Genomic DNA, 17,170 nt, shown 5'->3' with positions numbered 1-17,170 from the left:
AGTCTAGGCTTGAGTTATAGATTTATAAGTATTTGAGTGATGGAATTTCAAGATGGAATTGAAAATATATGCATAGATAAGACCATCCACTGGATGACTATACTTAAATATAATGCAGAAAAGCTCATAAGTTTTGAGTGTTCTTCCATGTTTTAAAATGATTCTCAATACACTGAGGTAAAGTTCATGGTAAATATATTAAAGATAATGGTGCCCATGACACTTAAAGAACTTAAGGAGGGATTTCTGTGGTGTTGAGTGTTTAAGACTCTCAGCTTTCACTGCAGGGGGCATGAGTTTGAGTCCTAGCTGGGGAACTGAGAATCCACATGCCACAAAAAAAAAAGAATATAAGGAGGTAGAAAATACCATAGCCCAGATAATCCAATTGACTGACTCGAAACCCAGCATGTGATTGTAAAGCCATGGAATGATGTGGACTTAGACTACTGGACTGACAACAGAAAACAGAATCTGCATTTTCTTGTAGACAATACTTAGAAAATCTTTGATTTACACAGTATTGTTTGGATGTTTTCTCTTATCCTTTTATTTAGGAGTATAAGCTTTACCTTTTTAATATTTTAACTTATACAAGAATGCATGCTCAATGAAACAAACATTAGAAATATATAAAGAAAAATGCAATACATTTCCCACACTTCCAAACCCACTGATCCAATCAACATTAAAACTGTGGATTGTGTTTTTCCACATCTTTTTCTACTGCCATATGACTTCTATGGGCAAATGCAAAGTTTTATTATTCTTAATGAATTAATGTCACCATAAACACATTAAACTGAAACTTCCCTTTTCATGTAAAACTATATTTGAGTAACCATCTAATCAAAGCATATGCATATTCTTGTTTTTAAAGAACATCATAAGATTCCAAAGTATAAAAATGCCATAATTTATTCCACTATTCTCCTTCTAATGGATAATATGATTGCATTTTGTTTTGGTGCATTTGTAGTATCCTATAAAAGGGATTTCTGAGTCAAATTAAAAGTGTATATGAAAATTGTATTTTTTTCACTTTCATAGATGTTGTAAGATGATTTTCCAAAGAATTTGTACCAGTTTGCTGTTCCACTAGCAAAGCATCAGAATGCTTGTCAGCATTCTTTGCCAGCACTAGATGTTATGTTTCTTGTTTTCATTTTACTATATGTTTAAGCATGGAAGATACTATCTTGTTTTAATTTGCATATTTTACACCAGTAAATTTATGTGTTTATTAGCTAATTTTTTAATTTTTAATATCTATATTTTAATGTTTATGTTTAGTTGTCCTTCTAAGCATCAACCATTCTGAGATACATATAACATTCCATGCCATATTCTTAGCTATTGGAACAAAAACTAATCAGGACAAAGAAATTCTTATGTTTACAACCCACTCTGAAACCAAACGTTTTTCAGGAATTCCAAGCAGAATAAGGACTGTTTCAAACACAGTTGACCCCACTTTTCACATCAACACTAGACTAACAATATCATCCAATATAAATCTTTTAGAATATGTCAGGCCACATTCCAACCTCATTCCCTTTCCTACACTTCCAATACTATAGCATCCTCCCTTCCATAGACCTCCCACACACATCCACTATAATCTTTCCTGTGTCTGGCCCTTTTACATATAGTATCCCATCCCTTCTTTTTCCTTCTAAACTGTACTCCAATGCTCGGTTTCCCTTTAAGCAAATGGATGTATAGTGAATATATTTTGTAATTTATTAAAACAAAAAAGTCATCCAAATAATGCTTTTGTATCACTGGACTATATCTAACCATCAGAAACATGGTAAAATCATTTCACTATTTTCTTACAACTTATATGATAATTCATATCAGTCCCAGAGACATTTTTGACCATAAACCACATTCCAACTGTAAATAACTTAAGTATTTGTTAATAATCTTTTACATGGTAGTTAAATATGTGTCAACAATGTTTGTTTGTTTGAAGGAATATATCCTTTGTCGTGTAATAATGTTCTTTCCTATCTCCATTTGTAGGGAAACTCTTTGGGTTCAAATTCCCTGGTCTGAGAGTTCTCACTTACAGAAAGCAGTCCTTACCACAAGAAGATCCTGATGTGGTAGTGATTGAGTCATCTAAACACAGTGATGATTCCGTAGCCATGAAGCACTTAAAGTCTCCCACAAAAGAGAGCTGCAGCCCCTCAGAAGCAGATGATACAAAAGCCTTGATACAGCCCAGCAAATGTTCCCCCTTGGTGAATATCTCCGGACCTCTTGACCATTCCTCTCCCAAAAGGCAATGGGACCGACTCTACCCTGACATGCTGCAGTCAAGTTCCCAGCTGACTCATTCCAGATCAAAGGAAAGCATTTGTAGTATCCGGAGGGCTTCCTCGGTTCATGATATAGAAGGATTCAATGTCCATCCCAAGAGCATATTTAGAGACCGACATGCCAGTGAAGGTATGTTAGTAATTTTTTTTTTTAATATGGAAACTTGGGGTAAAGAAAGGTAATTTCTGTATAGTGTTTTATTTCAACACTAATCCTTATACTTGTGAAGAAGAAATGTGAGTAGAACCTATTAAAAATATCAATTCTGCAGAATTGTTACTGATTTCCTCTTTGAATCCTAGTGACTATTTTTTTTTTCTGGCTTCTTTATTGATGTAGAATGATAACTATTATCTGCTTACTTTATCGAGTGTTAAATAACTAATGCTTAACATAAGGTCTGTTTAGGTGATAACACTATCATCTCAAACTTAATGCATTGTGCTCATTTAGTAAATAGTCAAGAACTGGTCAAAAAGTGTGGTGCGTGATCATAGGACTATTTTACTGACCAACTCTTTCCAAAAGGAAAAGGTATATGAAATATGATATACTGAGTGATAAGAAAGCTATACACTAATTGGGGGAAGGGAAGAGATAGGAAGGGGCAAGGGGCTCAACCAAAAACAACATGAAATTCAAAGTCAAAATTCATTATTTCTCTCTGCCCTCTTTAGAACAACAAAAACAGCTCAGCTTTAACATTATAATGATAACATTTGTTGAGTATTTACATGTATGAGGCATACTCATTAACTCATTTAATTCTTATAATAACTTTATGAATTAGAATCTATTATTAAGTCCAGGATTTAATAGATGAGGAAACTAAGACTTAGAGGCATCCCTGATGTCTCAAGAATCTGCCAGCCAATGCGGGAGACAAAACAGACTAGTATTCAATCCCTGCATCAGGACTTTAGGAAGCTTCCCTGGAGGAGGGCATGGCAGTTCACTCCAATATTCTTACTTGGAGAACCTCATGGACAGAGGAGCCTGGTGGGCTACAGTCCAAGGGGTTGCAAAGAATTGAACACAACTGAAGTGACTTAGCACACAACACTTAGATATGTTACACAAATATCTGGTCCTAGGTCATGAAATTTATGAAGTGCCAGAAAGTGTTAGTCGCTCAATTGTGCCTGACTCTTTGCAGCCCTGTGGACTGTAGCCTGTCAGGCTCTTCTGTCCATGGAATTCTTCAGGCAAGAATACTGGAGTGGGTAGCCATTCCCTTCTCTAGGAGATCTTCTCGACCCAAGGATTGAACCCAGTTCTCCTGCATTGCAGGCACATTCTTCACCATCTGAGCCACCAGGGAAGCACTTTCAAACCCAGGACTGGTCTCCAGAATCCACAATCCATCCATTCAGTGTTGTTGTTCTTTAATGTATGCTTCACGAAACCTTGCTGCAAGGAAATGTTGAATCACTGAAACTTCTCCAGGGAGGTCCAAGATTCAGGGTATCTGTCATGGTCTGTGCATATGTTGGAAAAAATTTCCAGACATGAGGCAAAATTAGAAGAGAATAAAGTGTATTAGGAGACACTGTTAGAACAGTGGGCTGGCTCAAGGGAAAGCCAAACCCTTTCACAGCTGGGCAGCCAATTTTTATAGTCTCAAGACATTTCTACTGGAATGGTGGCATTAGGTGATTGACCAGGATGATATAAGGCGGATAATAGGGTGGGTACTTTACCTAATTTGGAGTCGGGAACTGGCTGGTTTTGATCCAGAGACTCATGGCAACAGTTGCTATAGGGCTTGGTCAGTTCCAGAGATTTTTAACCTCTGACTTTGGTACAGGGCTCCACACCTGTGACCTTGGTGTAGGGCTCCACAGCACCCACTGCATGGATGCATTAGTCTCACTTTCTACGATTTGGGTTCTGGAGAGGCCCACTGTCCTCTCTGTGGTATTTATTCCTGTGAGTGCCTGTCATCATCCATGGTACTGCTGGTTTCCTTTTTAAAACATAAATCTGATCACGGGGCTCCTTAGTGTAGGGTACTGGACACTTATCCAGCAGACCATAGTTTTTTCAAGCTTCATTTCTAGCCCCTGCAAGATTTCCTCCCCTTCTATCTACTCAATTCTAAACCTGCACAAAAATAATCACCTTTTCCCAAAAGTATCTCATGCATTTTCTTCCTTCATTGCTTTGTTCTGCTGGGAATACTCATGCCCACTTTGTCCCTTCTCACACTACCGCTCATAGCCATAAGGACCCGTTTCTCCTTTCCAAACCAGAATTAAATGATTTCATACCTAAGTGTGTAAAACAGTGTTTACATATATGATAGCATTTCTTATTATTATTTCTTATTATTCTACATTCATTCCACATTTTATGTCTTTCAATGCTATTAGATAAACACACAAATAATGATGTTGTCGAGAGCTTCTCTAGTGCTGAAAGTCTAGCATGGTTGGCTCCATGGCTTTGGTTTTGTGGCAAGAACTCAGTAAGCATTGATGTGACTTTAAGAGCATCATGCTCATGAATTGTGTTACAGAACCATACACATCAGGCAGTAGTGAATTATCTATTCATTAGTACTCTGCAATTTAAACAAAAATCATAGGATTGAATCATGTGAGAGATCTCTATTTAAAGAGTGCAGTGAAGTAGAGAAGACAGAAGAGGTGAAAGAAAATGAATTAACAAGAAAAAATTCAAAGAGAGATAAATCAGTATCACAGAAATAAAAAGAACAGTTTTCTGTAAGATAGATTTGATATGGTACAAGAGCAATTAACACATTTATTTTATTCTCTAGTCCAAAGAAAGTCAAAAGGAAAAAGGAAAATAAAGTCAAGAACAATTTTCAAATCAGATCATTGTCTAAAACTCTGTACCATCTAGTCACATCATGCTCACTATCTCCTGACTGAAAGAAACTTCTGAAATTTAGTCTTTAAGCGCTGGATCCTATAGCGGAACAGTAAGTCCAATATAGTAATTCAAATGGCCAGCATATATTTTAGTTAGTCAGTCCACTTAGTGTAGTCTTCTTTAGCAAACATACTGACTTTTCAGAGACTGGCCTTATTGCCTAGAACCCGAGTTACAGTGCAATAGCATTCAGAAACAATATTAAATCATGCATATTCAGTGCATGGTACAGACTTAACCTGTGTTTTGACAGTGGTACTAAGTTAGATAAGATTTCATGATATAACTTTATTGTTTTCAATTTTATGTAGTCTCCATTTAGCACACAGTTACTGATGCAATTATGGGAAAATGATATGTTAGTATTTTGGGTTTCTCAGTACAGGTTTTATTTATGGACAAGGATGGACAATTGAGATCATCCTCAGTTTTCTTCTCCCACCCAAGCTATATTATTTTCAAAATCTGTATCATTTTTTTTACAGATGCTAAAGTCGGCTTCTGAATACCAATTGATAATTCAGAAGGTATTTTGTACTTCACCACTAGAGCAATTTTAGATACAAAATCCCTAATTAGTATAGAAGAAACTACAGTTCCTAAAGCTATATAATTTAATATGCTTTAGAAACTGAGGCACTGATAAGGAAGATGGAAAGCTTTTAAACTGATTTTAATTTTATGACTCTATATAATTATTTAATGATTTCAATTGTTGCCTCTTCACTCAAGAAGAAAATTCTCTCCTATATAGGTTATTTTATAGAACTTGAAATAATTTGCAAATATATCAGTGCATATTATTTTACATCATCTTTTCACCTAATCTACATTACCAAATACCTTAGAACCATAATTATCAAACCATTTGTGGTGAAGGACCAGAAGTTTTTGTTTTTGTTTTCCTACACAAACAAATATATTTGTAAATACAGTAATAATGCACTATATGGAAAATGAAATTTTAAAAAATAGACATAAAAATATAAGCCCCAATTCTTGTATTATTAAATTGAACAGATGTAAAATTATTCTGTCAAACTGCTACAAGACTCTAAAGGCTTATTCTAATTTCTGCACTTATACTGTCATGAAGATCTTAGCTAGCAGATCTATACAAGAAGATCTTAGCTGGCACCAATGCAAAGACCATATGCTTTGTCTCAGAATGTCAATGCAGCATTAACTATATAATATCACTGTGGGGCAGTTGTCTTTGGAACTTACAGTTCTTTACATGTGATTTCCAGGTTGATGAATAGAGTTATAATGTTTAACTACTTGCTCACAAGCAGTTATTACTTTCCTAATGATTGTTGAGCCCAGCTTCTGATGGAGATAATTAATTCCTTGTACTCAAAGTCTCTTCCATTAGCCCTATTTGCTGCTTATAGTCCCTCAAAGAGGGCAGAGCATTGACATATAAGGTCACTATTTTATTTGTGCATCTCTGTGTGAGATAATGTCTATGACAGCAATTCAGTATACCACACTATTGAAATTGCTTCAGTTGTTGAATTTGAAACAATTATGATATATCCCAAGATTTTAAATATGAATAGCACTAGCACATGTGTTGACAACATATCTTTCAAATCTTGATTATATTTGAAAGTTTTTAACATGATGTCATTAATATTAAGCTTGTTTGTTTCAAAACTAGTAATGAATATTTTGTTAGCAGCAATATGTAACAATGTCAGATGACTAATCTCAAAATAAATCTGAAAACACTCCATTTTGAAATTTGAAAACAAACCCATTATAATATAAACAAATTTCCTAAAAATTCTAGGTAGTACATTGACTGTATTGTGGACAACATAAATTTTTAAATCTCACATTACGTTTAAACAGTCAAATCTTTCACTGATTTCTTATAATTATTTTTGCCTAAGAATGGCTCTGAGACTGCTGCTTCATATTTTCAAAATATACATTGAAGAGCATTTGTGACATGGATTGTTCATAAAATTGTGATTAATAATTCAAGTTGGTTTATTAAACCATTGTCTTAGAACCACTTTTTATTAGCACACTAGTTTAGTTTATAATGAAAAACATTACTTAACATACAAAATGCTGTGTAGTTCTTTGTAAGTGGTGGCTGAAGCTACACTAAAATTGACTTCTGATGTGTTGAAAGTTTTTACCCAACTCTAGGCATACAGATATGGCTTTCTCCAAATAGTCATAATTATAATATCTGGATCTTGGGATCCATTGAAATTAAGTGAGATTAATGTTTCACATATTTGAACACAGATGCTTATGATGGCAGATACTATTTTTAGCATATGCATCTTACTTGGTTGAAGAATACAGGATATTAATTTCAAAGATACATTTTCAATCATTGCATCCTATTTTCTGTGATTGTTGTTACAGAGGTTATTCAGTGCATATAACATAATTTTAGTTTTCATATTTCTCTCTTTTTTTCCTTACGTGCTCAAAACAGACAATGGTCGCAATGTTAAAGGTAATGTATGAACTCAAGTTCCATCATCTGATGCTTAAATTGCCCCCTTACTCGGCATGTTAACTTGCCTGCTCTATGCCCTGTTCAATGCAAGATCATGCTGCCCTTAGTGAGTCCAGGTGCCTGGTGGAGACATCATGGCTTGATTTTGGTGGAGATGTTGTTACTTTCTCAACTGTGTCACCAAAATGATTAAGAACTCCTTTTTCCTGCAAGGAGTATAAGCCTAGGTTGACAATGAAGACTTCCTAAACATTTGAATAATTTGGAAAGAAGCAAATATTAAGCTAAATATATTTCAACCAAAAAAAATCTTTTTTGAGTACCAGATTAAATAAAATAAACAAAGTGCTACATGACAGCATCACTTCACTTGTTCCTCTTTTGTTTCCTTAAAACTAGTTTCACGTTCCTGGATGGCAGGGGGTATGGTTTTAAGCTTACTGTAGTAGTAAACTGTATATGCATGATAGTCATTTCCTATTTTTCTATATAACATTTCAATCATTTTTAATTGTGTCCTCTATAAGTCTGAAATCACTAGCATGATCTGAAGCTAATGTAGGTTTAACTGGGCAATACCTCTGAATAAACCTGGATCTGACTAAAAATAGAAAATTCACTTCAGTTTTTCTACTTTATTGTACTAGATGCAAAAACCACAAAATATAAAAATCATATTATTCTCATCCAATTGGAAACTTTTGGAACTTAGTCCTGTAGCATACGCTCTGCATGCTGCTGTGGGCGTCCACATGGTGACAATACTCATTTGTGCATGTGTGTTGCATGGACACGTCTCCATCAGTGACCATCGTTACTTAGAGATCACTGTTTTGGCCTCTTCCGTATGTCACTCTACTCTGATCACTGTGAAGTTTTGTATATTGATTTCTCAAATGCTTCCCTAACTAATTCAGAGCTGGTGATGATTCTGAATTAAGAGCACTAGAAACTAAAGATGTTTTCTCATCAGCATCCCAGGTAATTTGAAAATAAGAGAAATCATGGCAGCTTTTCTCTATCCTAACTTCATTTTCTAAGTATTTCAAAAGGGTCTGTGCAGGTGACCTCCAATTACAGGATGGAATTTCATATACATGATTATTTTATCCTTGGCCTTTCCACTGAGATTTCTAAAAGGGAACAAATTAGTGTCAGCTGTGGGTAGTGATTTGAGTTGATATAATTCAGAACATAACCTCAAAAAACAGAATACAGACAGCTCACGACAACTGGCCTGTGTGAAACATGACTGGCTTTAGTATTTAACAATTAGCAATAAATTATTAGACATTAATTTTCCAGTGATCTTTAAATGCAGTGAGAAACAAATATAATTTTCCTCAGTAAACAGGAAATTGAGCTCACTAATCTTCAGACTAGTAGTTCACATAGTTTTCATGTCATACAAGCTACATTAATTCATTTTTTCCTTATAGCATAAGCCATTTAATCTCCAACCCATTCTTTCAGTCCTCCATTTTTTAATAGCAATAGTCTTTGAATAAAAACGAATCATAAAAGTCAGAATTTGGGATTAAGAAACTCTAACCCACTCTAGAAAGTTTTCACATATTAATATTTATAAAGTTAAAAGGTAAAACATGAGCAATTTCATTAAAAATTTAATGTAAATGTGCCCTCCAGTGTCTTTATTATTTGTTCAGGCTCTGATTTTGAAAACTATTTAAAAATATTTAAGTGCCTGGCTCTTTGAGATTTTCACAGAGTAATTAATATCCTAATTAGCCACAGGACAATGCATTAAGTGTGCTTTTTAAAATTTTTTGGGCCTTGTTACTAAACCATATTTAAATGAAAATTTTTAAAAATAAACAATTCTATACATCTCTGTATGCAAATACATAATTATATCTTTTTTCAATATTGACTTAACCAAAAACAATTTCTTTAACAAACTAAAATATTTAGAAATGTGCTTGGAAGGCCTTAAGATCATCTAGTTTATTCCCCTTAGGCAAGAATATTGGTGAAATCTCTTGCACAGGTGGTAGAAGCATCTTTATCTCTAGAGGATCCCATTCTTTAACTTTCTTAGAAAATCTATTATTCCTGCCTATACAAAAGCTAATTTAAATCCTTGCTGAAATGTAATTGTTTTCCCTTCATCTATCCTGAGTGGACTGAGATACTAGTTGGTTACTTCTATTCTTTATGTAACATCACAGCAAAAACAGCAAATTGACACTCAAATCTTTTCTGCTAAAATGGCCATTTCACCTTTTTTCTTCGGATCAATTTTGTTTTCCTTTAATAAATTCCCTTAACACTCTGACTCTGAAATAAGACTTAAGAGTGTACAAAAGTATAACCCATTATCAAAGAGTGAAAAAGTTAATTCAAATAAATTGCACGTGCTGCTTATATGTATGTGTGAATGTGCACATCATATATTTAAACAATTTTTCTAATATGTGAAAGATAAACTCAATTCTAGTGGTTATTCTGTTTATTCTACTTCCCAAGTCACCATAAAAATTAACCCCACTTACACCACTTAGTAAGTCATTTTAAAAAGTTTACCTCTGTATAGCTTCTACCTCTTCATTATCCCAAACAACTCTATACTCCACTGACAACGGTATGTTCAATTTCCAAGTCATCTATGAATCTGGCATATGAGTCCTTTCACCTCCCCTCTAGTCACAAAAGCTATCAGATACACAAAGGAGATCAACTGATCTAATATAACTTTTATCTCATATGCTACATTGACTGTTACCAAGTGTTTGTGATCTTACAAGAATTTACAAATTGATTTTCAGTCATGACAGTTTTCTTCTGTAAAGTATATGTCATGCACAGAAACAAACAATATGGATATTGATTACAAATAATTTGGTGATTAATTCTGATATATTTTTAATGTCAAACTGGTTATCTTATACTTAATGACAGTGGTCTTTTACAAAATCCAATTACTAAATACTGCATTCGCATTTTCTTTAATGTTAAGCCACTTCAGCAATTTAGGTTTTATTAAACTTTAGCCAAATAAACTCATGCTGTAAGAAATACTGTATAAAGATGATTTGAAATCACCCTTAATCTTTTTGGTTTCCTTTTCTGTTCCCTTTGGCTCTCAAGAGCAATAATCTTTTTTTTTTAATAGCATTATTTTTTCAAAAGTTTATCAGAAATCCAGCAGCATCTTGAGGACAATATATTCTCCTTTCACATCTTGTGTGCATATGTGTGCTAGTTGCTTAGTGGGGTTGTTTAATCCAGTCAACCCCATGGACTGTAGCCCACCAGGCTCCTCTGGAATTCTCCAGGCAAGAACACTGGAGTAAGTTGTTATTTCCTTCTCCATTAGCATCTTGTAACTCATGATAAATTCAAATAACCTCATCATAAAAATTTGAAATACCTTTGATCTAAAATTCTTCCCAGATGTTGCTTTAGCCTGTAGCTTGATCTTTAAATGCAGATACTTCTTTGTAGCTGGAACCTGGCTTATTTTATATTTAATCAGACACCTATATATTTGAGCTTGATCCAACTGTTAGCTTAGTCTTTTTATATGATCCAATGGATGTTGGCAATTTGATTTCAGGTTCCTCTGCCTTTTCTAAGTCCAGCTTGTACATTCGGAGTTCTTGGTTCACGTACTCTTGAAGCCTGGCTTGAAGGATTTTGAGCATTACCTTGCTAGCTTGCAAAATGAGTGCAATTGTGCAGTAGTTTGAACATTCTTTAGCATTGTCCTTCTTTGGGATTGGAATGAAAACTGACATTTTCCAGTCCTGTGGCCACTGCTGATTTTTTCAAATTTTCTGGCATATTGAGTGCAGCATTTTAACAGCATCATCTTTTAGGATTTAAAATAGCTGAGCTGGAATTCCATCACCTCCGCTAGCTTTGTTCGTAGTGATGCTTCCCAAGGTCCACTTGACTTCACATTCCAGGATGTCTGGCTCTAGGTGAGTTTAGTCTTCATGGTCTCCTGTTTTCTATATCCTACTAGAATATTAGAAAATTTAGTCTGTTCATCCATTTTGCAAATGTTTCTCTAAAAATTGTCAAGTCCTCCTAAATACTTTTGAGCTTTATTATTTTCTATTGAATCTAGTGTGTGTATATTCAGTCACTCAGTGGTGTCTGACTCTTTGCAACCCCATGGAACCCTCTAGGCTCCTCTGTCCATGAGATTTCTCAGGCAAGAATACTGGAATGGGTTGCCATTTCCTTCTCCAGGGAATCTTCCTGACCCAGGGATCCAACCGGTATCTCCTGGGTCTCCTGCATTGGCAGGCAGATTCTTTACCATGAGCCACCCTGGAATCCCCATTGCATCTACTATTTCCCTTTATTTCTGCCCATCTATTTTCTTTAAATTCATTTACTTTGTTTTACAGGTTATTCTCTTTTCTTTCATTAGCATTTTAAATGCCATCTGTTTATGATCACTCTCAGGGAGGCTTCCTTTCACCTTTAAATTCTTTTTTTTTTTTCACCTTTAAATTCTTAACCAAGGCCTCTCTTAATATAGACCTAGGAGGTAGGAAGCCCTGCATTCTAATTTCTGGTGCTTGATTCTTATTCCCTTTTGGCCTCCTATTGTGTGTGCTTAGGCTTACAATTGGTAAAACGAGGATATTACTAATACCTTCCTTAATTAAAGTGTAGGAAGTTATTTTCATTAGAATTTAGACAGATTTCAGAGAAACCTAAACTGACATTGATAATCATTGCAGACACTAACAGACTGCTGCATATAAACACCTGCTTCAAAAGCAGTGGAGAAGAGCATAATGATCTTTGTTATACAAGATGAAATAGATTTTGAATCTAAACACGAGTGAATTATTTTAAGTAATATATTTTAAGTTCTGCTGAAGTCTTTAAATGTATAAATTTAAAAGGAAACCTAGCATTAAAAAAGAACAGACTAACAGTTTAGAAATGTTTTCCGTTAGAAAGTAAGGGAAGATGAAATACAGATTGCAATGAACTTGCAATATTCTGACGCCAAATCTTTGTGTGATGTGTATTGGCCAGTGGCTTCTTAGCCCTATCAGATTAGTGTCCTTTTGTTTCAACTTCCTGTTATGCTCACTTGACTATCCCAAAATGATATTCAGAGATGAATAACCTATTTCTAAAAGGCCAACATAATTTCTTAATTATACAGGAGGAATAACAGAAAAGCAGCTTATAATAAAATATTTCTATCAATATGTTAATGTTCAAATATAACTACCCTAGAAGATATCATATGAAATATGAAAAAATATTTGGTTTTAATAACATTAAAGGCATGATAAAACATTCCATATAAGTACTGGCTAAAATGATAGAGCAGGAGTGTGAAGGGATAGCAAAGTCAAAACCACTAGTGGAATAAGTAGTGACAAATTGGACTTATTTATATATAAATTTTTAAATAGTGAATAATCAAAATTAAATTATAAATAATACCAAAATCAACTGGGGAGAAATTGAGAAAGTGCGATATCCTCACAAATGAATTGGCCCTTGCTTTTCAGTGTAGTGTCAAAATGATTCCCTGTGGGATAATGTGCAGCAATAATGCATTGTGCAGGAGAAAGACATCCTACTTCTCATAAGGACATACATATATCCTCCAATACTTAAGAAAGACCTTGCAGACTATTCACCTTCATAAGCAATAAGAACCAGAAGATGGATTAGAAGAAGAAATGGCAATCAAAACATTAGTAGAGGGGGAGGAGCCAAGATGGCGGAGGAGTAGGACGGGGAGACCACTTTCTCTCCTACAAATTCATCAAAAGAATAACTGAATGCAGAGCAAACCTCACAAAACAACTTCTGATCGCTAGCTGAGGTCATCAGGCGCCCAGAAAAGCAGACCATTGTCTTCGAAAGGAGGTAGGACAAAATATAAAGGATAAAAAGTGAGACAAAAGAGCTAAGGACGGAGACCCGTCCCGGGAAGGGAGTCTTAGGCGGCCTTGCTTGGGCTAGGGTCCGGGCCTGAGTGCCCTGAGGACAATCGGAGGGAGCTTCTGTGAGGTGCCAGCTTGAACTGTGGGAGACCAAGGGGGAGAGAGTTGACCGGCCGGAACACACTGCCGGCCGTTCGCAGAACAAAGGGACGGAGAAAGTCCCAAGAAGAGGTCGCAGGCTGCGGACCCGCCCAGCCCCGCAGGAGGCAGGAGGCAGGGGGGAGGGGAAGGTCGCGGCGAGACACAGGGCGCAGGCACCCGACCGGCGCGGGCGGGGACTGGGGCTGGGGACGCAGAGGGCGGAAGGCGCGCGCACCCGACTGGCGCCAGCGGAAACTGAGACTGGGTCCGCGGAAGGGAGTGAGTGCGCCACACCTGGGGATAGTGCGCCCATCAAGCCCCTCGCTGCCTGGACCGCTCTGACGGGGAAGGCACAGAGAGCAGGCGCAGCTTTTCCTTCCGCGCTTTTGTGTAACACCCGAGGGCTGGAACCTAGCGCAGAGCGGGGCGCGCTCCATATAGAACAGCCGGGAGCCTGAGCAGCGGCAGACGGAGAAAGCAGCGTCAGCCCCTCCCGGCAGCGCCAGCCCGCCCCCGCAGGGCCAGCCCCTCCCCGCAGCGTCAGCCCCGCCCCGCAGCGCCAGCCCCTCCCCGCAGCGTCAGCCCCTCCCAGCAGCGCAACGGAACTAGCTGACTGAAGAAGAGTCCACCTCCGCCCGCCTGTGTCAGGGCGGAAATGAGGGTCTGAAGAGACCGGCAAACAGAAGCCAAATAAACAAAGGGAACCGCTTCAGAAGGGACTGGTGCAACAGATTAAAATCCCTGTAGAAAACACCGACTTCACCGGAAGGGCCCTGTAGATATCGAGAAGTGTAAGCTGGAACGAGGAGCTATCTGAAACTGAGCGAACCCACACTGACCGCAGCAGCTCCAGAGAAACTCCTAGATATATTTTTACTTTTTTTTTTCTAAGTAAGGAAAAAAAAAAAAATTTTTTTTTCTTTTTATATTTTTTCTTTTTTATTTTTTCTCTTTTATTTGCCTTTAAAATTCCCTATTACTCCCCCATTACTCCTTAACTTTCGTTTTCATAGATTTTTACAATTTTTTTAATTAGGGGAAAAAAAAATTTTTTTTTTCTTTCTTTCTTTTTTTTTTTTTTTTTTTTTTTTTTTTTTTTTTTTTTTTTTTTTTTTTCTTTTTTTTCTTTTTCTTTTTTTTTCTTTTTTCTTCCTTTTTTTCCTTTCCGTTTTCTCTTTTATTTTCTATTTTTCTTTTTCTCTTATTTCTTTTAAAGTCCTCTAGTACTCCTCTACTACTCTTCATTTTCATTTTCACTACACTATAACCTTACCAAAAAAAAAAAAAAGAGAAGCCCTATCTTTAAACCGAAGATTATTCTCTCCCAATCTTGACTCTCTGTTTTCTACCTCAGAACACCTCTATTTCCTCCTTTCCCTTTCTCTTCCCAATCTAATTCTGTGAATCCTTGTAGGTGTTTGAGATACGGAGAACACTCTGGGAACAGACAGCTGCGTAGATCTGTCTCTCTCCTCTTGAGTCCCCCTTTTTCTCCTCCTGCTCATCTCTATCTCCCTCCTCCCTTTTCTCCTGTTCATGTAACTCTGTGAACCTCTCTGGGTGTCCCTAACGGGGGAGAATCTTTTCGCCATTAACCTAGAAATTTTATTATCAGTGCTGTATAGTTGGAGAAGTCCTGAGACTACAGGAAGAATAAAACTGAAATCCAGAGGCAGGAAACTTAAGCCCAAAACCTGAGAACACCAGAAAACTCCTGACTACATGGAACTTTAAGCAATAAATGACCTTCCAAAAGCCTCCATACCTACACTGAAACCAACCACCACCCAAGAGCCAGTAAGTTTTAGAGCAAGACATACCACGCAAATTCTCCAGCAACACAGGAACATAGCCCCGAATGTCAACATACAGACTGCCCAAGGTGACGCCTAACACATAGACCCATCTCAAAACTCATTACTGGGCACTCCATTGCTCTCCAAAAAGAAGAAATCAAGTTCCACGCACCAGAACACTGACGCAAGCTTCCCTAACCGGGAAACCTTGACAAGCCAATCGTCTAACCCCACCCACTGGGTAAATCCTCCAAAATAAAAAGGAACCACAGACCTCCAGAATACAGAAAGTCCACTCCAGACACAGCAATCTAAACAAGATGAAAAGGCAAAGAAATACCCAACAGGTAAAGGAACATGAAAAATGCCCACCAAGTCAAACAAAAGAGGAGGAGATAGGGAATCTACCTGAAAAAGAATTTAGAATAATGATAATAAAAATGATCCAAAATCTTGAAAACAAAATGGAGTTACAGATAAATAGCCTGGAGACAAAGATTGAAAAGATACAAGAATTGTTTAATAAAGACCTAGAAGAAATAAAAAAGAGTCAATTAAAAATGAACAATGCAATGAATGAGATCAAAAACACTTTGGAGGGAACCAAGAGTAGAATAACGGAGGCAGAAGATAGGATAAGTGAGGTAGAAGATAAAATGGTGGAAATAAATGAAGCAGAGAGGAAAAAAGAAAAAAGGATCAAAAGAAATGAGGACAACCTCAGGGACCTCTGGGACACTGTGAAACGCCCCAACATTCGAATCATAGGAGTTCCAGAAGAAGAAGACAAAAAGAAAGGCCATGAGAAAATACCCGAGGAGATAATAGCTGAAAACTTCCCTAAAATGGGGAAGGAAATAGCCACTCAAGTCCAAGAAACCCAGAGAGTCCCAAACAGGATAAACCCAAGGCGAAACACCCCAAGACACATATTAATCAAACTAACAAAGATCAAACACAAAGAACAAATATTAAAAGCAGCAAAGGAAAAACAACAAATAACACACAAAGGGATTCCCATAAGGATAACAGCTGACCTATCAATAGAAACCCTCCAGGCCAGAAGGGAATGGCAGGACGTCCTGAAAGTAATGAAAGAGAATAACCTACAACCCAGATTACTGTACCCAGCAAGGATCTCATTCAGATATGAAGGAGAACTCAAAAGCTTTACAGATAAGCAAAAGCTAAGAGAATTCAGCACCACCAAACCAGCTCTTCAACAAATGCTAAAGGATCTTCTCTAGACAGGAAATGCAGAAAGGTTGTATAAACGTGAACCCGAAACAACAAAGTAAATGGCAACGGGACCACACCTATCAATAATTACCTTAAAGTATAATGGGTTGAATCCCCCAAAGAACCAAAGAATTGGCTGAATGGATACAAAACAAGACCCCATATCTGCCTGTTACAAAGAGACCCACCCTCAAAACAAGAGACACATACAGACTAAAAGTGAAGGGCTGGAAAAAAATATTTTGCAAATGGAGACCAAAGAAAGCGGAGTCCGCAATACTCATATCGATAAATAGACTTCAAAATAAAAGCTGTGAAAAGAGAACAAAGAAGGATACACTACATAATGATCAAAGGATCAATCCAAGAAGAAATATATACAATTATAAATA

General features: G+C 36.7%; 1 protein-coding gene across 3 annotated transcripts in view; it reads left to right on the top strand.

Annotated features, from left to right (window-relative positions):
* The window catches only part of KCNH7 (potassium voltage-gated channel subfamily H member 7), a 498,724-nt gene that overhangs the window by 356,584 nt on the left and 124,970 nt on the right, over positions 1–17,170 (top strand). For 2 of the 3 annotated variants that reach the window (XM_043488328.1, XM_043488329.1), the window contains exon 4: positions 2,029–2,457. In XM_043488328.1, coding sequence (XP_043344263.1) covers positions 2,029–2,457 — 429 coding nt within the window. Of the gene's footprint in view, positions 1–2,028; positions 2,458–7,687; positions 7,709–17,170 lie in introns of all 3 variants that reach the window. The other variant, XM_043488327.1, reaches the window with a different exon arrangement.

This window comes from Cervus canadensis, chromosome 15 (assembly GCF_019320065.1).
Source record: "Cervus canadensis isolate Bull #8, Minnesota chromosome 15, ASM1932006v1, whole genome shotgun sequence".
In the NCBI taxonomy this organism is placed as follows: domain Eukaryota; kingdom Metazoa; phylum Chordata; class Mammalia; order Artiodactyla; family Cervidae; genus Cervus; species Cervus canadensis.
The sequence above is the reverse complement of the archived record's forward strand: the minus strand, read 5'-3'. Positions and strand labels throughout refer to the sequence as shown.